The following is a 27,483-nucleotide window of genomic DNA, read 5'->3' on the forward strand; positions in this document are numbered from 1 at the left end:
AGCAAACTCACATTATGATCAACTCGGGTTAGTTTATTTACATTTAAAACCCGGGGCAGGAATGTTCACAATGTCAACCTCCACATTCACACCCACACACACTCGCACACACACTCGCACACACCCATCCACACTCTCACGCACACTCGCACAAACACACACACTCACACAAACATATTCTCACAAACACACATACACGCCTACTCTCTCACACACACACACACACAAACACATTCACGCTCACACACACATAATAACAGCTCTCACACTCACATTCAAACACTCACACACAAACACACCTACACACATAGACATTTACACACACACACGCACACACACGTACACAAATGCACAGACACAGTAATGGAGGATAGAAAAAGGAAACTTTTACAACTATGGATAGTAACAGTACAAGAACCAGGGAGATTGAAATGAGTTCACATGATTTACAGAGTCCGAGAAGAAAAAGTCCAAAGGGTATTTCTGATGTGACCGAGTTTAATCCTGAGTCCAGTGGGAGTTTACTGCACGCAAATTGAATGCCTCGTTTCTGACATGACAACGATGAAAACTCTGTAAGGACTTGCTTCATTGGCTGCAAAAGCAGGTTGGGGATCATCTGAATTAGTGAAAGTTGCTAGAGAAATGCAGGACTTCTGTCCTGTTACATGTCGCCAGATTCCTGCTTGGATTTAGAATGGGGTTTTCCAATGTCAACCGTCATGATGTCATTCCCGCCTCCCACCACCGGTGGCGCTGTAGGGGGCTCCTCCTGGGGGAGAAGGGGAACAGATGAACTTTCACCTTACGGACGTGGCCTCGGGCAGTCGGGGATTGTGGGGAAGGGAGGAGGGGCTGGGGATCTTTGGACAATCCTGACACTCTCGTTCTGTGTCCCAGTCTCTCTTCAGGAACAATATTTCTCAATATCAGCTGCCTCGACGCTGGGCAGTGCCCTTTTCTCACAGATAAAAGGGAAGTGATCGGAACAACTGACATCATTCCAGTCGGCACTTCTGATAATGGCGCAGTTTTCATTTCCTGCTGCATTATTCGGTTCACCCTTATACCATTTAGTAAAACTGGGAAATGGGGAAATAAAAAATACCGATAAAAATCCGACACATTCCTGCACAGAATCAGCAAGATTCCTACAGCCCGGAACAAATCCCAAACTAATCCCACTGCCCCGCTCTCTCCCCATAGCCCTGTACAAAACCCAAACTAATCCCACTGTCCCACTCTCTCCCCATAGCCCTGTACAAATCCCCAACTAATCCCACTGCCCCGCTCTCTCCCCATAGCCCTGTATCAATCCCAAACTAATCCCACTGTCCCACTCTCTCCCCATAGCCCTGTATCAATCCCAAACTAATCCCACTGTCCCGCTCTCTCCCCATAGCCCTGTATCAATCCCAAACTAATCCCACTGCCCCGCTCTCTCCCCATAGCCCTGTATCAATCCCAAACTAATCCCACTGTCCCGCTCTCTCCCCATAGCCCTGTACAAATCCCCAAACTAATCCCACTGTCCCGCTCTCTCCCCATAGCCCTGTATCAATCCCAAACTAATCCCAATTTCCCACTCTCTCCCCATAGCCCTGTACAAATCCCCAACAAATCCCACTGTCCCTGCTCTCTCCCCATATCCCTGTATCAATCCCCAAACTAATCCCACTGTTCCGCACTCTCCCCATTGCCCAGTATCAATCCCAAACTAATCCCACTGTCCCGCTCTTTCCCCATAGCCCTGTATCAATCCCAAACTAATCCCACTGCCCCGCACTCTCCCCATCGCCCTGTATCAATCCCCAAACTAATCCCACTGCCCCGCTCTCTCCCCATAGCCCTGTACAAATCCCCAAACTAATCCCACTGTCCCGCTCTTTCCCCATAGCCCTGTATCAATCCCAAACTAATCCCACTGTCCCGCTCTCTCCCCATAGCCCTGTACAAATCCCCAAACTAATCCCACTGCCCCGCACTCTCCCCATAGCCCTGTATCAATCCCCAAACTAATCCCACTGCCCCGCACTCTCCCCATAGCCCTGTATCAATCCCCAAACTAATCCCACTGCCCCACTCTCTCCCCATAGCCCTGTATCAACCCCAAACTAATCCCACTGCCCCACTCTCTCCCCATAGCCCTGCATCAACCCCAAACTAATCCCACTGCCCCGCACTCTCCCCATAGCCCTGTATCAATCCCCAAACTAATCCCACTGCCCCGCACTCTCCCCATAGCCCTGTATCAATCCCCAAACTAATCCCACTGCCCCACTCTCTCCCCATAGCCCTGCATCAACCCCAAACTAATCCCACTGCCCCGCACTCTCCCCATAGCCCTGTATCAATCCCCAAACTAATCCCACTGCCCCGCTCTCTCCCCATAGCCCTGTATCAATCACAAACTAATCCCACTGCCCCGCTCTCTCCCCATAGCCCTGTATCAATCCCAAACTAATCCCCCTGTCCTGCTCTCTCTCTCCATGCGACGCTGGGACTCACCTCACTGGGGTCCCATCCACCCATTTCCAGTTTCCTTCACTCTCTCGATCTGTTAGTCCGATCCAGTGATCCCCAGGATTATTCTCGATAGATTTCTTTATGAAATTCTGCAGCAGATACAATGATGGAATGTGTTCAGTTAGTATGACTGCCTTAACTCACACAAACACGCACACACACAACTGATACCCAAAATACACCAAACCCTTCCTCAGGAAATTCTCCCTCATTCCCTCTGATTAAATATCGGGAAGACTGAAGCTGTTTTTTTCCGTCTCTGTTCCAAACTCCATTCCTGAGTTACCGACTCCATCCTGGGAACTCTCTGAGTCTGAACCAGACTGTTCACAACCCTGGGGTTGTGTTTAACCTGGAGACGGGATTCCCACCTCATATCCACATCGTCACCAAGACGGCCTCTTCCCAACTCCGTAACATCGCCCAGAACCACACCGGGCTCAGCTCATCGACTACTGAAACCCTCGTTCATGTAGTGTAGAGGGAGCATTACTCTGTATCAAACCCTGTGCTGTACCTGTCCTGGGATTGTTTGATGGGGGCAGTGTAGAGGGAGCTTTACTCTGTATCTAACCCCGTGCTGTACCTGTCCTGGGAGTGTTTTATGGGCACAGTTTAGAGGGAGCTTTACTCTGTACCTAACCCCGTGCTGTACCTGTCCTGGGAGTGTTTGATGGGGACAGTGTAGAGGGAGCTTTACTCTGTATCTAACCCCGTGCTGTACCTGTCCTGGGAGTGTTTGATGGGGACGGTGCAGAGGGATATTTTCTCTCTATCTCATTCTGACAGATGCGTCTGTCATTCTCACCTGTTCCTGTTCTGTATTTATGATGATGAAGTGTGAATTTTGGGATTCACATTGTTGTTTTGCCGAGTCCCAGTTTACTTTATCCGTTGAGAATCTATAGCAATGATGATTATGAAATTTCCAGCCGTTCGGACAGGGAGACTCTGCAAAATTATACAGACTTAATTCAGAGAAATACATCGTAACATTAGGAACAGGAGGAGGCCATTCAGCCCCTCTCGAGCCTGTTACACAGGAACAGGAGGAGGCCATTCAGCCCCTCTCGAGCCTGTTACACAGGAACAGGAGGAGGCCATTCAGCCCCTCTCGAGCATTTTACACCATTCTATTGGATCTGCTCTGTACCTTAACTCCCTCGGTTCCGTGACCCTCCATCCCCAACAACAATCTCTCAATCTCAGTTTTGACGTTTCCCTTTGACCTCCGGCCCCCACAGTTTATTGCGGGGGTGGGGGGAGAGTTCCTGATTTCCGCTCCCCTTTGTGTGAAGAGGTGTTTCCTGATGTCCCCCCTGAACGTCCTGGCTCGAATTTTAACCTTCTTCCCCCTTGTTCTCGACTCCCCCTCCCCGGCTCCCTCACAACCCACCGGATCAGAGGAAATAGTTTCTCTCCATCGACCCAATCGAATCTCTTTATTGCTTTAAACGCCTCGGGTCCGGTCGCTGTGGTTTTGTTTGTCGGCCTCAGGTTTCGAGTTTGGCTCACCCGCCTGCACCTTATCCAATCTCCTCAATCTGTCGGACAGACCCCCAGACAGGGGGTGGGAGTGGGGAGACAGGGAGTAGGGGTGGGGAGACAGGGGGTAGGGGTGGGGAGACAGGGGGTGGGGGTGGGGAGACAGGGTATGGGGGTGGGGAGACAGGGCGTGGGGGTGGGGTGGGGAGGCTGGGGAGGGTGGGGGTGGGGAGACAGGGCGTGGGGTGGGGGTGGGGAGACAGGGGGCAGGGTGGGCAGACAGGGGGCGGGGATGGGGAGACAGGGAGACAGGGAGACAGGGGGCGGGGTGACGGGGCGGGGGCGGGAGACAGGGGGCGAGGGCGGAGAGACAGGGGATGGGGGCGGGGAGACAGGGGCGGGTAGACAGGGGGTGGGGGTGAGGGAGGGGAGACAGGGGATGAGTGAGGGGAGACAGGGGGTGAGGGAGGGGAGACAGGGGGTGGGGGTGGGGGTGGGTAGACAGGGGGTTGGAGTGGGTAGACAGGGGGTGGGGGAGGGGAGACAATGTGTGGGGTGGGTAGACAGGGTTGGGGTGGGGGTGGGGAGACAGGGGGTGGGGGTGGGGAGATAGGGGGTGGGGTGGGGGGACAGCGGGTGGGGAGGCAGGTGGGGGGAGACAGGGGGTCGGGGAGACGGGGTGTGGGGCCGGGGAGAAGGGGTGTGGGGCCGGGGAGACGGGGTGTGGGGGCGGGGAGACGGGGTGTGGGGGCGGGGAGACGGGGTGTGGGGGCGGGGAGACGGGGTGTGGGGGCGGGGAGACGGGGTGTGGGGGCGGGGAGACGGGGTGTGGGGGCGGGGAGACGGGGTGTGGGGGCGGGGAGACAGGGGGTGGGGGTGGGGTTGGGGAGACAGGGGGTGGGGGCGATCCCAATGGGACAGAGTGTGGGATGGTGGGAGAGTGGGGAAGGGGGTGGGGGCCGACAGCACCAACTCACCCGAGTAGTTCCGGAGGATGGCGCAGAAAGATCTTCGGTCCTGGAGCGTCTGTTCAAGGGTCTCGGACATATTCCGGATCTTTCCATTCAGCCCCGTCATGTTCTTGTCCATCTGTAGGACTGAGAGAATCACAGGGTCATAGAACTTACAGGGTCAAAGAACCACAGGGTCTGAAGTGCACAGAAGGAGGCCATTTGGCCCATCGTGTCCGCACCGGCTCTCCGAATGAGCGTTCGGACCCAGTGCCATTGCCCTGCCTTTTCCCCCCTGTACCCCTGCACATTGTATCTGTTCAAATAACCATCCAATGCCCCCTTGAATGCCTCAATTCAACCTGCCTCCCCCACATGACCAGGCAGCACATCCCAGACCCGAACCGCTCGGCCTGCGAAAACGTTTTCTCTCACATCGCGTTTGATTCCTTCGCAAATCGCTTAAAAATCTGTGTCCTCTGGGCCCAGTGTGAACAGCTTCTCCCCGTCTCCTCTCTCCAGCCCCCTCTTGACTCTGAACGTCTCCATCAAATCCCCTCTCAGCCTCCTTCTCTCCGAGGAGAATAATCCCAACCTCTCCCGTCTCTGCTCGGAACTGAAGCTTCTCATCCCCAGAAAATCCGTCTAAACCTCTTCTGCGCTTTCTCTCCAATGTGTTCAAATCCTTCCGATAATGTGGCTCTGAGCGGAAACACGCTGTGATGGGTGTGGGGTATATCAGAGTGTTACAGTGAGGGGTGTGGGGTATATCAGAGTGTTACAGTGAGGGGTGTGGGATATATCAGAGTGTTACAGTGAGGGGTGTGGGATATATCAGAGTGTTACAGTGAGGGGTGTGGGATATATCAGAGTGTTACAGTGAGGGGTGTGGGGTATGTCAGAGTGTTACAGTGAGGGGTGTGGAGTATGTCAGAGTGTTACAGTGAGGGGTGTGGGATATATCAGAGTGTTACAGTGAGCGGTGTGGGGTATATCAGAGTGCTACAGTGAGGGGTGTGGGGTATATCAGAGTGCTACAGTGAGGGGTGTGGGTTATATCAGAGTGCTACAGTGAGGGGTGTGGGGTATATCAGAGTGTTACAGTGAGGGGTGTGGGGTATATCAGAGTGTTACAGTGAGGGGTGTGGGATATATCAGAGTGTTACAGTGAGGGGTGTGGGATCTATCAGAGTGTTACAGTGAGGGGTGTGGGATATATCAGAGTGTTACAGTGAGGGGTGTGGGATATATCAGAGTGTTACAGTGAGGGGTGTGGGGTATATCAGAGTGTTACAGTGAGGGGTGTGGGATATATCAGAGTGTTACAGTGAGGGGTGTGGGGTATATCAGAGCGTTACAGTGAGGGGTGTGGGATATATCAGAGTGTTACAGTGAGGGGTGTGGGGTATATCAGAGTGTTACAGTGAGGGGTGTGGGATATATCAGAGTGTTACAGTGAGGGGTGTGGGATATATCAGAGTGTTACAGTGAGGGGTGTGGGGTATATCAGAGTGTTACAGTGAGGGGTGTGGGGTATATCAGAGTGTTACAGTGAGGGGTGTGGGATATATCAGAGTGTTACAGTGAGGGGTGTGGGACATATCAGTGTGTTACAGTGAGGGGTGTGGGATATATCCGAGTGTTACAGTGAAGCATGTGCAATATATGAGAGTATAACAGTGTGGATTGTGTGATATCAGTGTGTTAAAGTGAAGAATGTGTAATATTTCATAATGTTTCAGTGATGTGTGTAGGAACTATCAGACTGTTACAGTGAGGGGTGTGTGGTATATCAGGGAGTTACAGTGAGGGGTGTGGGATATATCAGAATGTTACAGTGAGGGGTGTGGGAACTATCAGAGTGTTACAGTGAGGGGTGTGTGATATATCAGAGTGTTACAGTGAGGGGTGTGGGATATATCAGAGTGTTACAGTGTGGGTTGTGGGAAATATCAGAGTGTTACAGTGTGGGTTGTGGGAAATATCAGAGTGTTACAGTGAGGGGAGTGGGATATAGCAGAGTGTTACAGTGAGGGGTGTGGGATATATCAGAGTGTTAAAGTGAGGGGTGTAGGATATATCAGAGTGTTACAGTGAGGGATGTGGGATATATAAATGTGTTGCAGTGAGGGGAGTGGGAACTATCAGAGTGTTACAGTGTGGTTTGTGGGATATATCAGTTCGTTACAGTGAGGGGTGTGGGATATATGAGAGTGTTACAGTGAGGGGTGTGGGATATATCAGAGTGTTACAGTGAGGGCTGTGGGATATATCATACTGTTACAGTGAGGGGTGTGGGATATATCAGGGTGTTACAGTGAGGGGTGTGGGATATATCAGAGTGTTACAGTGAGGGGTGTGGGATATATCAGAGTGTTACAGTGAGGGGTCTGGGATATATCAGAGTGTTCCAGTGAGGGGTGTGTGATATTTCAGCGTGTTACAGGGAGGGATGTGGGATATATCAGACTGTTAGAGTGAGGGGTGTGGGGTATGCCTGAGTGTTACAGTGAGGGGTGTGGGATATATCAGTTTGTTTCTGTGAGAGGTGTGGGATTTATCAACATTTTACACTGAGGTGCGTGGTGTAAATCAGTGTTTTACAGTGAGGGGTGTGAGATATATCAGAGTGTTACAGTGAGGGGTGTGGAGTATATTGGAATGTTACAGTGAAGGGTGTGGGATATATCAGAGTGTTACAGTGAGGGCTGCCTAATATATCAGGGTGTTATAGGGAGGTGTGTGGGATATATCAGATTGTTACGGTGAAGGGTGTGGGATATATCAGATTGTTACGGTGAAGGGTGTGGTATATATCAGATTGTTACGGTGAGGGGTGTGGGGAATATCAGTGTTCTAGTGAGTGGTGTGGAATATATCAGTGTTAGTGTGAGAGGGTTTGAATGTATGAATAAACTATGCTACTGATTTAAATCTAGAGAGATGTTGCTGCTTCTCCCTTTAAAGTCTGACCTCACAAACTGAGGGCTTTGGTAAACACACCACAGCCTATTTCCAACATGAAAACACCCCTGCTTACGGACAGAGGGTGAGAAAATAAAGGAGTTCAGTATTGCCTCCGTTCACTCTCTGTAACAGGTTCAGTGTCAGATTCAGTTTCCTACCTTGGACTCTCAGCCCTATCGCAATAACCAAACTGATGATTAGGACAATGAGGCAGGCGATGCCAAGATGTGTTGAAGTTATTGATCTTCTTCCTCCAACTGGTTCCTGCCCTGTTTTACCTGGAATAGAGAAGTAAAGATTGACCCATGTTGAGCAACCCGTGTTACTGCACGGAACAGACAATGGTGACGTATCTACCCCACTTATCAAGAGAAACAACAACCACGTTACTCGTTTATATCCCTCATTTCACATCCCAGTGCACGGTACAGGAGCGTTATCAAAGAGAATCGAACACCGAGTCACACAGGGAGATATTAGGGACAGGAAACCAAAAGCTCAGACACAGAGATCGGTACAAGGAGCGTCTTAAAGGAGGAGAGAGAAACAGAGAAATTGAGGCAGAGAGAGAGAGAGAGAGATAGATAGGCGGAGAGGTTCAGCGAGAGCTTTTTGCAGTTTAGGGTCCAGGCAGCTGAAGGCTTCGGGGAATTACCATAGGTACAGAGTAAAGCCCCTCTACAGTCCCTGTCAAACGCTCCCAAGACAGGGACAGCACGGGGTTAGAAAGAGAGTAAAGCTCCATCTACACTGTCCCCATCAACACTCCCAGGACAGGTACAGCTCAGGTTTAGATACAGAGTAAATATTCCTCTACACCGTCCCCATCAAACACTCTCAGGACAGGTAGAGCACAGGGTTAGATACAGAGTAAAGCTCCCTTTACACTGTCCCCATCAAACACTCAGGACAGGAACAGCATGGGGTTAGATACAGAGTAAAGCCCCCTCTACATCGTCCCCATCAAACACTCCCAGTACAGGTACAGCACGGGGTTAGGTACAGAGTGAAGCTCCCTCTACCCTGTCCCCATCAAACACTCCCAGGACAGGTACAGCACGGGGTTAGATACAGAGTAAAGCACCCTCTACACTGTATTTATCAAACTCTCTATCTCACTTTCTGTCTCTCTGCCTCTCTTTCTCTGTTTCTGTTTTTCCCTCTCTCTCAATGCATATTTGTCTCTCTCACTCTCCCTGTCTTTCTTTCTCTCTCTCACTCTTCTCATTCTCTCTCTCGTTCTTGCTCTATTTCTCTCTCTGTTTCTCCATCTCCACCTCTCTGTCTCTCTCCCTATCTCGCTGTCCCTCTCCTTGCATCTCTCTCTCTCTCCCTCTCTCTCTCTCCCTCTATTGAACAGTTTAACCTACGTTCACTGGGGGCTGTCGTGTTGTTTTTGATGTTTCTCGTATTCATGTAGTCGCTGTCCTGCTCCATGGTTTGTGTCTGAGGGGTCTCTCTCCTCCGTTCCTGTCCTGTCTGCTTCTCTCTCTCTCAGATGTGTCTCAGTCTTTCCTCAGACTCGATGTTAGGGTGAAAAGTTCCTCAAAACTGTTTCTGCCTCTTGGTTCCATTTCACAATGACACTTCCCCTGAGATGAGAATGAGAGGCTGGTTGTACTGACTCCAGGGGCAGCAGTCCCTCTCTCTCAATCTCCCTTTAGCTCCCTCCCTCTCCTTTACTTTCTCTCTGTCGCTCTCTCTCTACCTCTCTCACCATCTCTCTCTCTGTCTCCCTCTCTCTCAATCTCTCTCACCATCTCTCTCTCTGTCTCCCTCTCTCTCAATCTCTCTCACCATCTCTCTCTGTCTCCCTCTTTCTCAATCTCTCTCAATCTCTCTCTGTCTCCCTCTCTCTCAATCTCTCTCACCATCTCTCTCTCTGTTTCCCTCTCTCTCAATCTCTCTCACCATCTGTCTCTCTGTCTGCTTCTCTCTCAATCTCTCTCACCATCTCTCTCTCTGTCCCTCTCTCTCAATCTCTCTCACCATCTCTCTCTCTGTCCCTCTCTCTCAATCTCTCTCACCATCTCTCTCTCTGTCCCTCTCTCTCAATCTCTCTCACCATCTCTCTCTCTGTCCCTCTCTCTCAATCGCTCTCACCTTCTCTCTCTCTGTCTCCCTCTCTCTCTCAATCTCTCAACACTTCTCGATCTCCCTTTCTCTCCCTCCCTCTCTCTCCATCTCTGTCTCTGTTTCTCTTTCACTCTCACTCTACCTCTCTCTCTGTAGCACTCCCTCTGTCTCTCCCGTTCTCTGAATCTCTCTCTCTATTTTCCTCTCTCTCTGTCTATCTCTCTCCCTCTTTCTTTGTCTGTCTCTTTCCCTCTTTCTCTCTCTGCATGTCCCTTTCTCTCCCTGGCTCCCTCTCTTTGGCTCTCTCTCTCCGACAGGCGTGTGATTAGCCGCCACATCAAAGGTGACTCCGGAAGATAAGAGCACATGGTCTAGGGGGTAACATATTAACATGGATAGAGGATTGGTCAGCTAACAGGGAGCAGCGAGTAGGAGTAAATGGGTTTTTTTTGGGTTGGCAAGATGTGACGAGCGGAGAGCCTCAGGGGTCAGTGCTGGGACATCAACGATTCACCATTTATATGAGTGACTTGGATGAGGGCAGCGAATGTGTGGTCGCTAAATCTGCCGATGACACCAGGATAGGTGGGAAAGTAAGTCCAGGAGGCAGGAGGAACAGAAACGCAGTATTCTATTTAAACGGAGAGAGATTTCAGAACTCTGCGGTGCGGAGGGATCTGGGTGTCCTGGTGCATGGATCACAAGAAGTTAGTCCGCAGATGCAGCAAGTGATTAGGAAGGCAAATGGAGCGTTGGTGTTTATTGCGAGGGGGATGGAATGTAAAAGTAGGGAAGTTTCACTGCTGCTGTATAGGGCCTTGGCGAGTCCGCAGCTGGAGTACTGCGTAGAGATGTGGTCTCCCTATTTGTAAACAGATATAACTGCTTTAGAGACAGTTCAGAGGAGGTTCACTGGGCTGATTCCTGGGATGATGGGGTTTGTCTTATGAGGAGAGGTTGAGCGGGTTGAACCCGTACCCATTGGAGTTTAGAAGAATGAGAGGCCATCTTGTTGAAAGATATAAGATCCTGACGGGGGGGCTCGACAGGGTGGATGCTGGGAGGGTGTTTCCCCCTCGTAGGGGAATCTAGAATGAGGAGTGGGGGGAGGCACAGTTTCAGAATTAAGGGTCTCCCATTGAAGACGGAGTTGAGGAGGAATTTCTTCTCTCGGAGGGTGGTCAGTCTGTGGAATTCTCTCCCCCAGAGAGCGGTGGAGGCCGGGTCAGTGAATATATTCAAGGCTGAGTTAGACGGGTTTCTGATTGACAAGGGACTCGAGGGTTATGGCGGGTGGGGTGGGGCAGACAAGATCAGCCATGATCTTACTAAATGGCAGAGCAGGCTCGAGGGGCTGAATGGCCTACTCCTGCTCCTAAGTCATATGTTTCTATGGTCCACTCTCTCTCTGTCTCTGCCTCTCTCTCTCTGTGTTTTTCTGCTTATCTCTCTCTCTCAGATGTGTCTCAGTCTTTCCTCAGACTCGATGTCAGGGCATAAACTTCCTCAAAACTGTTTCTGCCTCTTGGTTCCATTTCACAAAGACACTTCCCCTGAGATCAGAATGAGAGGCTGGTTGTACTGACTCCAGGGGCAGCAGTGCCTCTCTCTCAATCTCTCTCACCATCTCTCTCTCTGTCTCCCTCTCTCACAATCTCTCTCACAATCTCTCTCTCTCTCTGTCTCCCTCTCTCTCACAATCTCTCTCACCACTTCTCAATCTCCCTTTCTCTCCCTCCCTCTCTCTCTGTCTCTCTTTCACTCTCACTCTGACACTCTCTCTCTGTCGCCCTCTCTTTGTCTCTCCCGTTCTCTGAATCTCTCTCTCTATTTGCCTCTCTCTCTCCACCTTTCTCTGTCTGTCTCTTTCCCTCTTTCTCTCTCTGCCTCACTTTCTTTGTCTCTCTCTCTCTCCGACAGGCATGCGATTAGCCGCTACATCAAAGGTTACTCCAGAAGATAATAGCACATGGTGTAGGGGGTAACATATTAGCATGGATAGATGATTGGTCAGCTAACAGGGAGCAGTGAGTAGGGGTAAATGGGTTTTGTTCGGGTTGGCAAGATGTGACGAGCGGAGAGCCTCAGGGGTCAGTGCTGGGACCTCAACGATTCACCATTTATATGAGTGACTTGGATGAGGGCAGCGAATGTGTGGTCGCTAAATCTGCCGATGACACCAGGATAGGTGGGAAAGTAAGTCTTCAACAGGAGGTAGAGAGTCTGCAAAGGGATATGGACAGGTCAAGCGGATGGGCAAATATTTGGCGGATGGAGTGTAACGTGTGAAAACATGAACCTGCCCAGGAGGCAGGAGGAACAGAAACGCAGTATTCTATTTAAACGGAGAGAGATTTCAGAACTCTGCGGTACGGAGGGATCTGGGTGTCCTGGTGCATGGATCACAAGAAGTTAGTCCGCAGATGCAGCAAGTGATTAGGAAGGCAAATGGAGCGTTGGTGTTTATTGTGAGGGGGATGGAATGTAAAAGTAGGGAAGTTTCACTGCTGCTGTACAGGGTCTTGGAGAGTCCACAGCTGGAGTACTGCGTAGAGATGTGGTCTCCTTATTTGTAAATAGATATAACTGCTTTAGAGACAGTTCAGAGGAGGTTCACTGGGCTGATTCCTGGGATGATGGGGTTTGTCTTATGAGGAGAGGTTAAGCAGGTTGGGCCTGTACCCATTGGGGTTTAGAAGAATGAGAGGCCGTCTTATTGAAACATATAAGATTCTGACAGGGGCTCGCCAGGGTGGATGCTGGGAGGATGTTTACCCCTCGTGGGGGAATCTAGAACGAGGAGTGGGAGGCACAGTTTCAGAATAAGGCGTCTCCCATTGAAGACGGAGATGAGGAGGAATTTCTTCTCTCAGAGGGTGGTCAATCTGTGGAATTCTCTCCCCCAGAGAGCGGTGGAGGCCGGGTCAGTGAATATATTCGAGGCTGAGTTAGACGGGTTTCTGATTGAAAAGGGAGTCGAGGGTTATGGGGAGGGGGTGGGGTGAGTCAAGATCAGCCATGATCTTACTGAATGGCAGAGCAGGCTCGAGGAGCCGAATGGCCTACTCCTGCTCCTAAGTCATATGTCCCCATATTCCTCTCTCTCTCTGTCTCTGCCTCTCTCTCCTTTTGTCTCTGTCTCTGTCCTTCTCGCAACCTCTCTCTCTCTCTCGCCCTCTCTCTCTCTCTCTATTGAACAGTTCAACCTACGTTCACTGGGGGCTGTCGTGTTGTTTTTGATGTGTCTCATGTTCATGTAGTCGCTGTCCTGCTGCATGTTTTGTGTCTGAGGGGTCTCTCTCCTCCGTTCCTGTCCTGTCTGCTTCTCTATCTCTCTCAGATGTATCTCAGTCTTTCCTCAGACTCGATGTCAGGGCGAAAACTTCCTCAAAACTGTTTCTGCCTCTTTGTTCCATTTCACAATGACACTTCCCCTGAGATCAGAATGAGAGGCTGGTTGTACTGACACCAGGGGCAGCAGTCCCTCTCTCTCAATCTCTCTCACCATCTCTCTCTCTGTCTCCCTCTCTCTCAATCTCTCTCACCATCTCTCTCTCTGTCTCCCTTTCTCTCAATCTCTCTCACCATCTCTCTCTCTGTCTCCCTCTCAATCTCTCTCACCATTTCTCTCTCTGTCCCTCTCTCTCTCTCTCTCAATCTCTCTCATCAAGTCTTTCTCACTGTGCCTCTCTCTCTCTCAATCTCTCACTATATATCTCTGTCTCTCTCTCTCTCTCACGATATCTCTCATCAAGTCTCTCTCAATGTGTCTCTCTCTCTCAATCTCTCTTTATCTCTCTCACTCTCAATGTCTCTCAACATCTCTCACTCTCTCTATCAGTCTCAATCTCTCTCTCCAGCTCTCTCTCTCTCTCTGTCTCAAGCTCTCTCACCATCTCTCTCTATCTCTCTCACTCTCAATCTCTCTCACCATCTCTCTCTCTGTCTGACTCTCTCTCTCTTTTTCATTCCTTTCCTCTCTCTTTGTCTCTCTGTTTCTTTATAATTTTCATACTCTTTCTGTCCATTTCTCTCTCTCGCCCAAACTCTCAGTCCCTCCATCAGTCCGCCAACCCCTCATTCTCTCTCTCCTTCTCTCTCCCTCTCCCTCTATCTCGCTGTCCTTCTCTTCACTTTTCTCTCTCTTTCCCTCTCGTGTAAATGTTAACCTACGTTCACTGGGCGCTGTCCTGTCGGTTTTGATGTGTCTCATATTCATGTAGTTGCTATCACAGAATCACACAGTGCAGAAGTGGTCTTTCGGCCCATCGAGTATGCACTCTGCAACATCTCTCTCGCTGTCTCTCTCACTCTCAGTCCCTCTCACCATCTCTCTCTCTGACCCTTTCAGCCTCAATGTCTGTCACGATCTCTCTCTCTGTCTCTCTCTCTCAACCACTCTCACCATCTCTCTCTCTGTGTCTCTCTTTCTCTCAATCTCTCTCACCATCTCTCTCTCTCTGTCTCTCTCAATCTCAATCTCTCTCACCATCTCTCTCTGTCTCTCTCAATCTCAATCTTTCACCATTACTGACTCTGTGTCTCAACCTCAATCTATCTGACCATCTCTCTCTCAGTATCTCTCACTCTCAATCTCCCTCATCATCTCGCTGTCCCTCAGTCTCAATCTCTCTCACCATCTCTCTTTCTCTCGCACTCTCAATATCTATCTCCATTTCTCTATCTCTCCCTTTCTCAATCTCACTCGCCCTCTCTCTCTCCCTGTCTCTCTCTCTGTCTGACTGTCTGTCTCTCTTTTTCATTCCTTTTCTCTCTCTCTTTGTCTTTCGGTATCTTTATAATTGTCATACTCCTTCTGTCTTTCTGTCTCTCTCCCTCTCTCTCTGTTGCCCTCACTCTCTGTCCCCAACCCCTCAGTCTCTCTCTCTCTCTCCCTCTATTGATTAGTTTAACCTATGTTCACTGGGCTCTGTTGTGTTGTTTTTGATGTGTCTCATATTCATGTAGTCGCTGTCCTGCTCCATGGTTTGTGTCTGAGGGGTCTCTCTCCTCCTTTCCTGTCCTGTCTGCTTCTCTCTCTCTCTCAGATGTGTCTCAGTCTTTCCTCAGACTCTATGTCATTGCGAAAACTTCCTCAAAACTGTTTCTGCCTCTTCATTCTATTTCACAATGTCACTTCCCCTGAGATCAGTATGAGGCGCTGGTTGTACTGACACCAGGGACAGCAGTCCCTCTCTCTCAATCTTTCTCTCCATCTCTCTCTCTGTCTCCCTCTCTCTCAATCTCTCTTATCATCTGTCTCTCTCTCTCCCCCTCTCTCTCAATCTCTCACCATCTCTCCCTCTGTCCCTTTCTCTCAACATATCTCTGTCTCTCTCTCTCTCAATATCTCTCACCAAGTCTATCTCACTGTCCCTCTCTCTCTCTGTTTCTCTCTTTCTCTCGCACCATCTCTCTCTCTGTCTCTCTCACTCTCAAACTCTCTTACCCTATCTCTCTCTGTCTCTCTCAGTCTCAATGTCTGTCAAAATCTCTCTGTATCTCTCTCTCTCAATCACTCTCACCATCTCTCTCTCTGTTTCTTTCTTTCCCTCACACCAACTCTCTCGCTCTCAAACCCTCTTACCCTATCTCTCTCTATCTCTCTCAGTCTCAATGTCTCTCTCTATCTCTCTCTCACTATCTCTCTATCTGTCCCTCTCAGTCTCAATCTCTCTCACCATCTCTCTCTCTTTCTCTCGCACTCTCAACATGTCTCTCCATTTCTCTGCATCTCCCTTTTTCAATCTGACTCACCATCTCTCTCTCTCCCTGTATCTCTCTCTCTCTCTCTGTCTGATTCTCTCTCTCTTTTTCATTCCTTATCTCTGTCTCTCTCTCTCTTTGTCCCTTGTTGTCTTTATAATTGTCATAATCCTCCTGTTTCTCTCCCTCTCTCTCTCTCACCCCCCTCTCTGTCCGAACATCTGACCCCCAACCCCTCAATCTCTCTCTCTCTCCCTCTCTCTCTCTCTCCCTCTCTTTCTCTCTCTCTCACCCTCTCTCTCCCTCTCTCCCTCTATTTAACAGTTTAACCTAAGTTCGCTGGGTGCTGTTGTGTTGTTTTTGATGCGTCTCATATTCATGTAGTTGATGTCCTGCTCCATGGTTTGTGTCTGAGGGGTTTCTCTCCTTCGTTCCTGTCCTGTCTGCTTCTCTCTCTCTCTCTCTCAGATGTGCCTCAGTCTATCCTCAGACTCAATGTCAGGGCGAAAACGTCTTCAAAACTGTTTCTGCTTCTTCGTTCCATTTCACAATGACTCTTCCCCTGAGATCAGAATGAGAGGCTGGTTGTACTGACTCCAAGGGCAGCAGTCCCTCTCTCTCAATCTCTCTCAGCATCTTTCTCTCTGTCTCCCTCTCTCTCAATCTCTCTCACCATCTCTCTCTCTGTCTCCCTCTCTCTGAATCTCTCTCACCATCTCTCTCTCTGTCTCCCTCTCTCTCAATCTCTCTCACCATCTCTCTCTCTGTCTCCCTCCCTCAATCTCTGTCACCATCTCTCTCTCTGTCTCCCTCTCTCTCAATATCTCTCACCACGTCTATCTCTCTGTCTCCCTCTCTCAATCTCTCTCACCATCTCTCTCTCTGTCTCCCTCTCTCAATCCCTGTCACCATCTCTCTCTCTGTCTCCTTCTCTCTCAATATCCCTCACCACGTCTCTCTCTCTGTCTCCCTCTCTCAATCTCTTTCACCAACTCTCTCTCTGTCTCCCTCTCTCAATCTCTGTCACCATCTCTCTCTGTCTCCCTCTCTCTCAATCTCTCTCACCATCTCTCTCTCTGTCTCCCTCTGTCTCAGTCTCTCTCACCATCTCTCTCTCTGTCTCCCTCTCTCAATCTCTGTCACCATCTCTCTCTCTGTCTCCCTCTCTCTCAATCTCTCTCATCATCTCTCCCTCTGTCTCTCTTTCTCAATCTCTCTCACCATCTTTGTCTCTCAACATCTCTCACCCTGTCTCTATCAGACTCAATCTCTCTCTCCAGCTCTCTCTCTCTATCTCCTGCTCTCTCAACCTCTCTCACCATCTATCTCTCTCACTCTCAATCTCTCTCACCATCTCTCTCTGTCTGACTCTCTCTATTTTTCATTACTTTCCTCTCTCGCTTTGTCTTGGTTTCTTTATAATTTTCATACTCTTTCTGTCTTTCTGTCTCTCTCTCGCCCTAACTCTTAGTCCCTCCATCTGTCCCCCAACCCCTCATTCTCTCTCTTTCCCTCTCCCTCTCTCTCCCTGTCCTTCTCTTTACTTCTCTCTCTCTCTCTCTCCCTCTAGTGTAAATTTTAACCTATGTTCACTGGGCGCTGTCCTGTCGGTTTTGATATGACTCATATTCATGTACTTGCTATCACAGAATCTCACAGTGCAGAAGAGTCCCTTCGGCCCATCGAGTATGCACTGTGCAACATCTCTCTCGCTGTCTCTCTCACTCTCAGCCCTTCTCACCATCTCTCTCTTTCTCACTCAGCCTCAATGTCTGTAACGATCTCGCTCTCAGTGCCTCTCTCTCGCACCATCTCTCTCTCTGTCTCTCTCTCTGTCACTCTCTCTCTCTATCTCTCTCACTTTTAATCTCTCTCACCATCTCTCTCTCTGTCTCTCTCAATCTCTCTCCCTGTCCCTCTCATCACCTCTCTCTGTCTCTCCCACTCTCAATATTTCTTTCCATTTCTCTGCCTCTCGCTTTCTCAATCCCTCTCACCATCTGTCTCTCCATCTTTCTCTCTCTGTCTGACTCTCTCTTTTTCATTCCTTTCCTCCCTCTCTCTGTCTCTCAGTATTTTTATAATTTTCATAATCTTTCTGTCTTTCTGTCTCTATCTCTCTCTCTCCCGCACTCTCAGTCCCTTCATCTGTCCCCCAACCCATAATTCTCTCTCTCTCCCTCTCTCTCACTCTCCCTCTCTCTCGTTGTCCTTCTCTCTCTCTCTCTCTCTCTCCCTCTAGTGTAAATTTTAACCTACATTCACTGGGCGCTGTCCTGTCGGTTCTGATGTGTCTCATATTCATGTAGTTGCTATCACAGAATCTCACAGTGCAGAAGAGGCCCTTCGACCCATCGAGTTTACACTGTTCACCATCTCTCTCGCTGTCTCTCTCGCTCTCAGACCCTCTCACCATCTCTCTCTCTGTTTCTCTTTTTCTCTCGCACCATCCCTCTCTCTCAGTCTCTCTCGCACTCAAACTCTCTAACCCTACCTCTCTCTGTCTTTCTCAGTCTCAATGTCTCTCACTATCTCTCTCTCTCTTTCTCTCACACTCTCAATATCTCTCTCCATTTCTCTTCCTCTCCCTTACTCAAACTCACTCACCATCTGTCGCTCCCCGTCTCTCTCTCTCTCTGTCTGTCAGTCTCTCTTTTTCATTCCTGATCTCTCTCGCTCTTTGTTTCTCGGTGTCTTTATAATTGTCATACTCTTTCTGTCTTTCTGTCTCTCGCTCTCTCTCTCACCCTCACTCTCTGCCCCTCCATCTGTCCCCCAACCCCTCAGTCTCTGTCTTTCTCCTTCTCTCCCCCTCTATCGAGCAGTTCAACCTACGTTCACTGGGGGCTGTCGTGTTGTTTTTGATGTGTCTCATATTCATGTAGTCGGTGTCCTGCTCCACGGTTTGTGTCTGAGGGGTCTCTCTCCACCATTCCTGTCCTGTCTGCTTCTCTATCTCTCTCAGATGTGTCTCAGTCTTTCCTCAGACTCGATGTTAGGGCGTAAACTTCCTCAAAACTGTTTCTGCCTCTTCATTCCATTTCACAAAGACACTTCCCCTGAGATCAGAATGAGAGGCTGGTTGTACTGACTCCAGGGGCAGCAGTCCATCTCTCTCAATCTCTCTCACCATCGCTCTCTCTGTCTCCCTCTGTCTCAGTCTCTCTCACCATCTCACTCGCTGTCTCCCTCTCTCTCAATCTCTCTCACAATCTCTCTCTCTGTCTCCCTCTCTCAATCTCTGTCACCATCTCTCTCTCGGTCTCCCTCTCTCTCAATCTCTCTCACCGTCTCTCTCTCTGTCTCTCTCTCTCAATATCTCTCACCACATCTCTCTCTCTGTCTCCCTCTGTCTCAGTCTCTCTCACCATCTCTCTCCCTGTCTCCCTCTCTCTCAATCTCTCTCACCATCTCTCTCTCTGTCTCCCTCTCTCTCAATCTCTCTCACCATCTCTCTCTCTGTCTCAGTCTCTCAATCTCTGTCACCATCTCTCTCTCTGTCTCTCAATATCTCTCACCACATCTCTCTCTCTGTCTCCCTCTCTCAATCTCTGTCACCATCTCTCTCTCTGTCTCCCTCTCTCTCAATATCTCTCACCACGTCTCTCTCTCTGTCTCCCTCTCTCAATCTCTGTCACCATCTCTCTCTCTGTCTCCCTCTCTCTCAATCTCTCTCACCATCTTTGTCTCTCAACATCTCTCACCCTGTCTCTATCAGTCTCAATCTCTCTCTCCAGCTCTCTCTCTCTCTATCTCTCTCACTCTCAATCTCTCTCACCATCTCTCTTTGTCTGGCTCTCTATTTTTCATTCCTTTCCTCTCTCGCTTTGTCTTGGTTTCTTTATAATTTTCATACTCTTTCTGACTTTCTGTCTCTCTCTCGCCCTAACTCTCAGTCCCTCCATCTGTCCCCCAACCCCTCATTCTCTCTCTTTCCCTCTCCCTCTCTCTCCCTGTCCCTCTCTTTACTTCTCTCTCTCTCTCCCTCTAAACTTCCTCAAAACTGTTTCTGCCTCTTCGTTCCATTTCACAATGACACTACCCCTGAGATCAGAATGAGAGGCTGGTTGTACTCACTCCAGGGGCAGCAGTCCCTCTCTCTCAATCTCTCTCACCATCTCTCTCTCTGTCTCCCTCTCTCTCAATATCTCTCACCACATCTCTCTCTCTGTCTCTCTCTCTCAATCTCTCTCACCATCTCTCTCTATGTCTCCCTCTCTCAATCTCTGTCACCATCTCTCTCTCTGTCTCCCTCTCTCTCAATATCTCTCACCACGTCTCTCTCTCTGTCTCCCTCTCTCAATCTCTGTCACCATCTCTCTCTCTGTCTCCCTCTCTCTCAATCTCTCTCACCATCTCTCTCTCTGTCTCCCTCTCTCAAGCTCTGTCACCATCTCTCTCTCTCTGTCTCCCTCTCTCTCAATCTCTCTCATCATCTCTCCCTCTGTCTCTCTTTCTCAATCTCTCTCACCATCTCTCTCTCTGTCTCTCTCTCTTAATATCTCTCACCAAGTCTCTCTCTCTGTCCCTCTTTCTCAATATCTCTCACCATCTTTGTCTCTCAACATCTCTCACCCTGTCTCTATCAGTCTCAATCTCTCTCTCCAGCACTCTCTCTCTATCTACCCCTCTCTCAAGCTCTCTCACCATCTATCTCTCTGACTCTCTCACTCTCAATCCCTCTCACCATCTCTCTCTGTCTGACTCTCTCTATTTTTCAGTCCTTTCCTCTCTCCCTTTGTCTCTCGGTTTCGTTATAATTTTCATACTCTTTCTGTCTTTCGCCCTAACTCTCAGTCCCTCCATCTGTCCCCCAACCCCTCATTCTCTCTCTTTCCCTCTCCCTCTCTCTCCCTGTCCTTCTCTTTACTTCTCTCTCTCTCTCCCTCTCTCCCTCTAGTGTAAATTTTAACCTACATTCACTGGGCGCTGTCCTGTCGGTTTTGATGTGACTCATATTCATGTAGTTGCTATCACAGAATCTCACAGTGCAGAAGAGACCCTTCGGCCCATCGAGTATGCACTCTGCAACATCTCTCTCGCTGTCTCTCACACTCTCAGCCCTTCTCACCATCTCTCGCTTTCTCACTCAGCCTCAATGTCTGCAACGATCTCTCTCTCAGTGCCTCTCTCTCTCAATCTCTCGCACCATCTCTCTCTCTGTCTCTCCCACTCTCAATATTTCTTTCCATTTCTCTGCCTCTCGCTTTCGCAATCTCTCTCACCATCTGTCTCTCCATCTTTCTCTCTCTGTCTGAATCTCTTTTTCATTCCTTTCCTCCCTCTCTCTGTCTCTCAGTATTTTTATAATTTTCATAACCTTTCTGTCTTTCTGTCTCTATCTCTCTCTCTCCCACACTCTCAGTCTCTTCATCTGTCCCCCAACCCATAATTCTCTCTCTCTTCCTCTCTCTCACTCTCCCTCTCTCTCGCTGTCCTTCTCTTTACTTCTCTCTCTCCCTCTAGTGTAAATTTTAACCTACATTCACTGGGCGCTGTCCTGTCGGTTCTGATGTGTCTCATATTCATGTAGTTGCTAACACAGAATCACACAGTGCAGAAGAAGCCCTTCGGCCCATCGAGTATGCACTGTGCACCATCTCTCTCGCTGTCTCTCTCGCTCTCAAACTCTCTAACCCTACCTCTCTCTGTCTTTCTCAGTCTCAATGTCTCTCACTATCTCTCTCTCTCTTTCTCTCGCACTCTCAATATCTCTCTCCATTTCTCTTCCTCTCCCTTACTCAATCTCACTCACCATCTGTCGCTCCCCGTCTCTCTCTCTCTCTGTCTGACAGTCTCTCTTTTTCATTCCTTATCTCTCTCTCTTTCTCTCTTTGTCTCTCGGTGTCTTTATAATTGTCATACTCTTTCTGTCTTTCTGTCTCTCTCTCTCTCTTTCCCTCTCTCACCCTCACTCTCTGTCCCACCATCTGTCCCCCAACCCCTCAGTCTCTCTCTTTCTCCCTCCCTCTCTCTCTGTCTCGCTCCCTCCGTCTCTCTCTTTCCCTCTATTGAACAGTTTAACCTACGTTCACTGGGGGCTGTCGTGTTGTTTTTGATGTGTCTCATATTCAAGCAGTCGGTGTCCTGCTCCATGGTTTGTGTCTGAGGGGGTCTCTCTCCTCCGTTCCTGTCCTGTCTGCTTCTCTCTCTCTCTCAGATGTGTCTCAGTCTTTCCTCAGACTCGATGTCAGGGCGTAAACTTCCTCAAAACTGTTTCTGTCTCTTGGTTCCATTTCACAATGACACTTCCCCTGAGATCAGAATGAGAGGCTGGTTGTACTGACTCCAGGGGCAGCAGTGCCTCTCTCTCAATCTCTCTCAGCATCTCTCTCTCTGTCTCCCCCTCTCTCAATCTCTCTCACCATCTCTCTCTCTGTCTCCCTCTCTTTCAGTCTCTCTCACCATCTCTCTCTGTCTCCCTCTCTCTCAATCTCTCTCTCTCTGTCTCCCTCTCTCTCAATCTCTCTCACCATCTCTCTCTCTGTCTCCTTCTCTCTCAATATCTGTCTCTCTGTCTCCCTCTCTCTCAATCTCTCTCACCATCTCTCTCTCTGTCTCCCTCTCTCTCAATCTCTCTCACCATCTCTCTCTGTCTCCCTCTCTTTCAATATCTCTCTCTGTCTACCTCTCTCTCAATCTCTCTCACCATCTCTCTCTCTGTCTCCCTCTCTCTCAATCTCTCTCACCATCTCTCGCTCTGTCTCCCTCTCTCTCAATCTCTCTCACCATCTCTCTCTCTGTCTCCCTCTCTCTCAATCTCTCTCACCAGTTCTCAATCTCTGTTCCTCTCCCTCCCCACCTCTCTCTCTCTCTTTCACTCTCACTCTGTCTGTCTCTCTCTGTCGCTCTCTCTCTGTCTCCTCCGTTCTCTGAATCCCTCTCTCCATCTGCGTCTCTCTCTCTCTCTATCTCCCCTTGTCCCTGTCTGTCTCTTTCCCTCTTTCTCTCTCTCTCTCGCTCTCTCTCTCCGACAGGCATGTGATCAGCCGCCACATCAAAGGTTACTCTGGAAGATAAGAGCAAATGGTGTAGGAGGTAACATATTAACATGGATAGAGGATTGGTCAGCTAACAGGGAGCAGCGAGTAGGGGTAAATGGGTTTTTTTCGGGTTGACAAGATGTGACGAGCGGAGAGCCTCAGGGGTCAGTGCTGGGACCTCAACGATTCACCATTTATATGAGTGACTGGGATGAGAGCAGCGAATGTGTGGACGCTAAATCTGCCGATGACACCAGGATAGGTGGGAAAGTCAGTCGTCAACAGGAGGTAGAGGGTCTGCAAAGGGATATGGACAGGTCAAGTGGGTGGGAAGTTTTACTGCTGCTGTACAGGGCCTTGGCGAGTCCGCAGCTGGAGTACTGCGTAGAGTTGTGGTCTCCTTATTTGTAAATAGATATAACTGCTTTAGAGACAGTTCAGAGGAGGTTCACTGGGCTGATTCCTGGGAAGAAGGGGTTTGTCTTATCAGGAGAGGTTGAGCAGGTTGGGCCTGTACCCATTGGGGTTTAGAAGAATGAGAGGCCGTCTTATTGAAACATATAAGATCCTGACAGGGGCTCGACAGGGTGGATGCTGGGAGGATGTTTCCCCCTCGTGGGGGAATCTAGAACGAGGAGTGGGAGGCACAGTTTCAGAATAAGGGGTCTCCCATTGAAGACGGAGATGAGGAGGAATTTCTTCTCTCGGAGGGTGGTCAGTCTGTGGAATTCTCTCCCCCAGAGAGCGGTGGAGGCCGGGTCAGTGAATATATTCAAGGCTGAGTTAGACGGGTTTCTGATTGACAAGGGAGTCGAGGGTTATGGGGAGGGGGTGGGGTGAGTCAAGATCAGCCATAATCCTACTGAATGGCAGAGCAGGCTCGAGGGGCCGAATGGCCTACTCCTGCTCCTAAGTCATATGTCCCCATGTTCCTCTCTCTCTCTCTGTCTCTGCCTCTCTCTCCCTTTGTCTCTGTCTCTGTCCATCTCTCTCCCTCTCTCTCTCATCCTCTCTCTCTCCCTCTATTGAACAGTTTAACCTACCTTCACTGGGGGCTGTTGTGTTGTTTTTGATGTGTCTCGTATTCCTGTCGTCGGTGTCCTGCTCCATGGTTTGTGTCTGAGCGGGTCTCTCTCCTCCGTTCCTGTCCTGTCTGCTTCTCTCTCTCTCTCAGATGTGTCTCAGTCTTTCCTCAGACTCTATGTCAGGGCGAAAACTTCCTCAAAACTGTTTCTGCCTCTTCGTTCCATTTCACAATGACACTTCCTCTGAGATCAGAATGAGAGGCTGGTTGTACTGACTCTAGGGGCAGCTGTCCCTCTCTCTCAATCTCTCTCTCTGTCCCTCTCTCTCTCTCTCTCAATCTCTAACCATATCTCTCTGTCTGTCTCTCTCTCTCTCAATATCTCTCATCAAGTCTCTCTCACTGTGCCCCTCTCTCTCTCTCAATCTCTCTTGCGATCTCACTCTTTATCTCTCTCACTCTCAATGTCTCTCAACATCTCTCTCTCTAACCCTCTCAGCCTCAATGTCTGTCACAATCTCTCTCTGTGTCTCTCTCTCTCAACCACTCTCACCATCTCTCTCTCTGTCTCCATCTCTCTCAATATCTCTCACCACGTCTCTCTCTGTCTCCATCTCTCAATCTCTGTCACCATCTCTCTCTCTGTCTCCCTCTCTCAATCTCTGTCACCATCTCTCTCTCTGTCTCTCTTTCTCAATATCTCTCACCACATCTCTCTCTCTGTCCCTCTCTCTCAATCTCTCTCACCATCTCTCTCTCTGTCTCCCTCTCTCAATCTCTGTCACCATCTCTCTGTCTCCCTCTCTCTGTCTCTCTCATCATCTCTCCCTCTGTCTCTCTTTCTCAATCTCTCTCACCATCTCTCTCTCTGTCTCTCTCTCTTAATATCTCTCACCACGTCTCTCTCTGTCCCTCTCTCTCAATCTCTCTCACCATCTCTCTCTCCCCATCTCTCTCTCTCTCTGTCTGAATGTCTGTATCTGTCTTTCATTCGTTATCTCTCTCTCTCTCTTTGTTTCTCGGTGTCTTTATAATTGTCATACTATTTCTGTCTTTCCATCTCTCTCTCTCTCTCTCTCTCCCTCTCACCCTCACTCTCTGCCCCTCCATCTGTCCCCCAACCCCTCAGTCTCTGTCCTTCTCCTTCTCTCTCCCTCTATCGAGCAGTTCAACCTACGTTCACTGGGGGCTGTTGTGTTGTTTTTGATGTGTCTCATATTCATGTAGTCGCTGTCCTGCTCCATGGTTTGTGTCTGAGGGGTCTCTCTCCACCGTTCCTGTCCTGTCCGCTTCTCTATCTCTCTCAGATGTGTCTCAGTCTTTCCTCAGACTCGATGTTAGGGCGTAAACTTCCTCAAAACTGTTTCTGCCTCTTCGTTCCATTTCATAATGACACTTCCCCTGAGATCAGAATGAGAGGCTGGTTGTACTGACTCCAGGGGCAGCAGTCCCTCTCTCTCAATCTCTCTCACCATCTCTCTCTGTCTCCCTCTGTCTCAGTCTCTCTCACCATCTCTCTCTCTGTCTCCCTCTCTCTGTCTCCCTCTCTCTGAATCTCTCTCACCATCTCTCTCTCTGTCTCCCTCTCTCTCAATCTCTCTCACCATCTCTCTCTCTGTGTCCCTCTCTCTGAATCTCTCTCACCATCTCTCTCTCTGTCTCCCTCTTTCTCAATCTCTCTCACCATCTCTCTCTCTGTCTCCCTCTGTCTCAGTCTCTCTCACCATCTCTCTCTCTGTCTCCCTCTCTCTGTCTCCCTCTCTCTGAATCTGTCTCACCATCTCTCTCTCTGTCTCCCTCTCTCTCAATCTCTCTCACCATCTCTCTCTCTGTCTCCCTCTCTCAACCTCTGTCACCATCTCTCTCTCGGTCTCCCTCTCTCTCAATCTCTCTCACCATCTCTCTCTCTGTCTCCCTCTCTCTCAATATCTCTCACCACATCTTTCTCTCTGTCTCCCTCTCTCAATCTCTCTCACCAACTCTCTTTGTCTCCCTCTCTCAATCTCTGTCAAAATCTCTCTCTGTCTCCCTCTCTCTCAATCTCTCTCACCATCTCTCTCTCTGTCACTCTCAATATCTCTCACCACATCTCTCTCTCTGTCCCTCTCTCTCAATATCTCTCACCACATCTCTCTATCTCCTCCTCTCTCAAGCTCTCTCAACATCTTTCTCTCTCACTCTCAATCTCTCTCACCATCTCTCTCTGTCTGACTCTCTCTCTCTCTATTTTTCATTCCTTTCCTCTCTCGCTTTGTCTCTCGGTTTCTTTATAATTTTCATACTCTTTCTGTCTTTCTGTCTCTCTCTCTCGCCCTTACTCTCAGTCCCTCCATCTGTCCCCCAACCCCTCATTCTCTCTCTTTCCCTCTCCCTCTCTCTCCCTGTCCTTCTCTTTACTTCTCTCTCTCTCTCTCTCTCTCTCCCTCTAGTGTAAATTTTAACCTACATTCACTGGGCGCTGTCCTGTCGGTTTTGATGTGACTCATATTCATGTAGTTGCTATCACAGAATCTCACGGTGCAGAAGAGGCCCTTTGGCCCATCGAGTATGCACTGTGCACCATCTCTCTCACTGTCTCTATCACTCTCAGCCCTTCTCACCATCTCTCTCTTTCTCACTCAGCCTCAATGTCTGCAACGATATCTCTCTCAGTGCCTCTCTCTGTCAATCTCTCGCACCATCTCTCTCTCTGTCTCTCTCAATCTCTCTCCCTGTCTCTCTCATCACCTCTCTCTCTGTCTCTCCCACTCTCAATATTTCTTTCCATTTCTCTGCCTCTCGCTTTCTCAATCTCTCTCACCATTTGGCTCTCCATCTTTCTCTCTCTGTCTGACTCTCTCTTTTTCATTCCTTTCCTCCCTCTCTCTGTCTCTCAGTATTTTTATAATTTTCATAATCTTTCTGTCTTTCTGTCTCTTTCTCTCCGTCTCCCGCACTCTCAGTCCCTTCATCTGTCCACCAACCCATAATTCTCTCTCTCTCTCCCTCTCTCTCACTCTCCCTCTCTCTCGCTGTCCTTCTCTTTACTTCTCTCTCTCCCTCTAGTGTAAATATTAACCTACATTCACTGGGCGCAGTCCTGTCGGTTCTGATGTGTCTCATATTCATGTAGTTGCTGTCACAGAATCACACAGTGCAGAAGAGGCCCTTTGGCCCATCGAGTATGCACTGTGCACCATCTCTCTCGCTCTCAGACCCTCTCACCATCTCTCTCTGTTTCTCTTTTTCTCTCGCACCATCTCTCTCGCTGTCTCTCTCGCTCTCAAACTCTCTAACCTTACCTCTCTCTGTCTTTCTCAGTCTCAATGTCTCTCACTATCTCTCTCTCTCTCTTTCTCTCGCACTCTCAATATCTCTCTCCATTTCTCTTCCTCTCCCTTACTCAATCTCACTCACCATCTGTCGCTCCCCGTCTCTCTTTTTCATTCCTTATCTCTCTCTCTCTTTGTCTCTCGGTGTCTTTATAATTGTCATACTCTTTCTGTCTCTCTCTCTCTCCTTCTCGCACCCTCACTCTCTGTCCCACCATCTGTCCCCCAACCCCTCAGTCTCTCTCTTTCTCCCTCCCTCTCTCTCTGTCTCTCTCCCTCCGTCTCTCTCTCTCCCTCTATTGAACAGTTTAACCTACGTTCACTGGGCGCTGTCGTGTTGTTTTTGATGTGTCTCATATTCAAGTAGTCGGTGTTATGCTCCATGGTTTGTGTCTGAGGGGGTCTCTCTCCTCCGTTCCTGTCCTGTCTGCTTCTCTCTCTCTCTCTCTCAGATG

At 49.4% G+C, this 27,483-nt stretch overlaps 1 protein-coding gene across 5 annotated transcripts; it reads right to left on the reverse strand.

The window, feature by feature from the left end:
- Positions 1-364: 364 nt before the first annotated feature.
- Positions 365-27,483, reverse strand: LOC144675994 (CD209 antigen-like protein C). Of its 5 annotated transcripts, none has more exons than XM_078536514.1 (6): positions 27,346-27,483; positions 8,087-8,206; positions 4,989-5,108; positions 3,335-3,477; positions 2,509-2,615; positions 365-772 (listed from the first exon to the last, which is right to left on the reverse strand). In XM_078536514.1, the coding sequence occupies exons 1-6, from the start codon at positions 27,410-27,412 to the stop codon at positions 721-723; spliced, it is 609 nt and encodes a 202-aa protein (XP_078392640.1). In that variant the 5' UTR covers positions 27,413-27,483; the 3' UTR covers positions 365-720. The 5 variants fall into 5 exon arrangements, with proteins under 5 accessions (XP_078392640.1, XP_078392637.1, XP_078392636.1 ...); XM_078536511.1 differs by having other exon boundaries at positions 365-1,082; XM_078536510.1 differs by lacking the exon at positions 27,346-27,483 and adding an exon at positions 23,737-25,018 and having other exon boundaries at positions 365-1,082.

This window comes from Cetorhinus maximus, unplaced genomic scaffold (genome assembly GCF_964194155.1).
Source record: "Cetorhinus maximus unplaced genomic scaffold, sCetMax3.hap1.1 HAP1_SCAFFOLD_1265, whole genome shotgun sequence".
Lineage (NCBI taxonomy): Eukaryota > Metazoa > Chordata > Chondrichthyes > Lamniformes > Cetorhinidae > Cetorhinus > Cetorhinus maximus.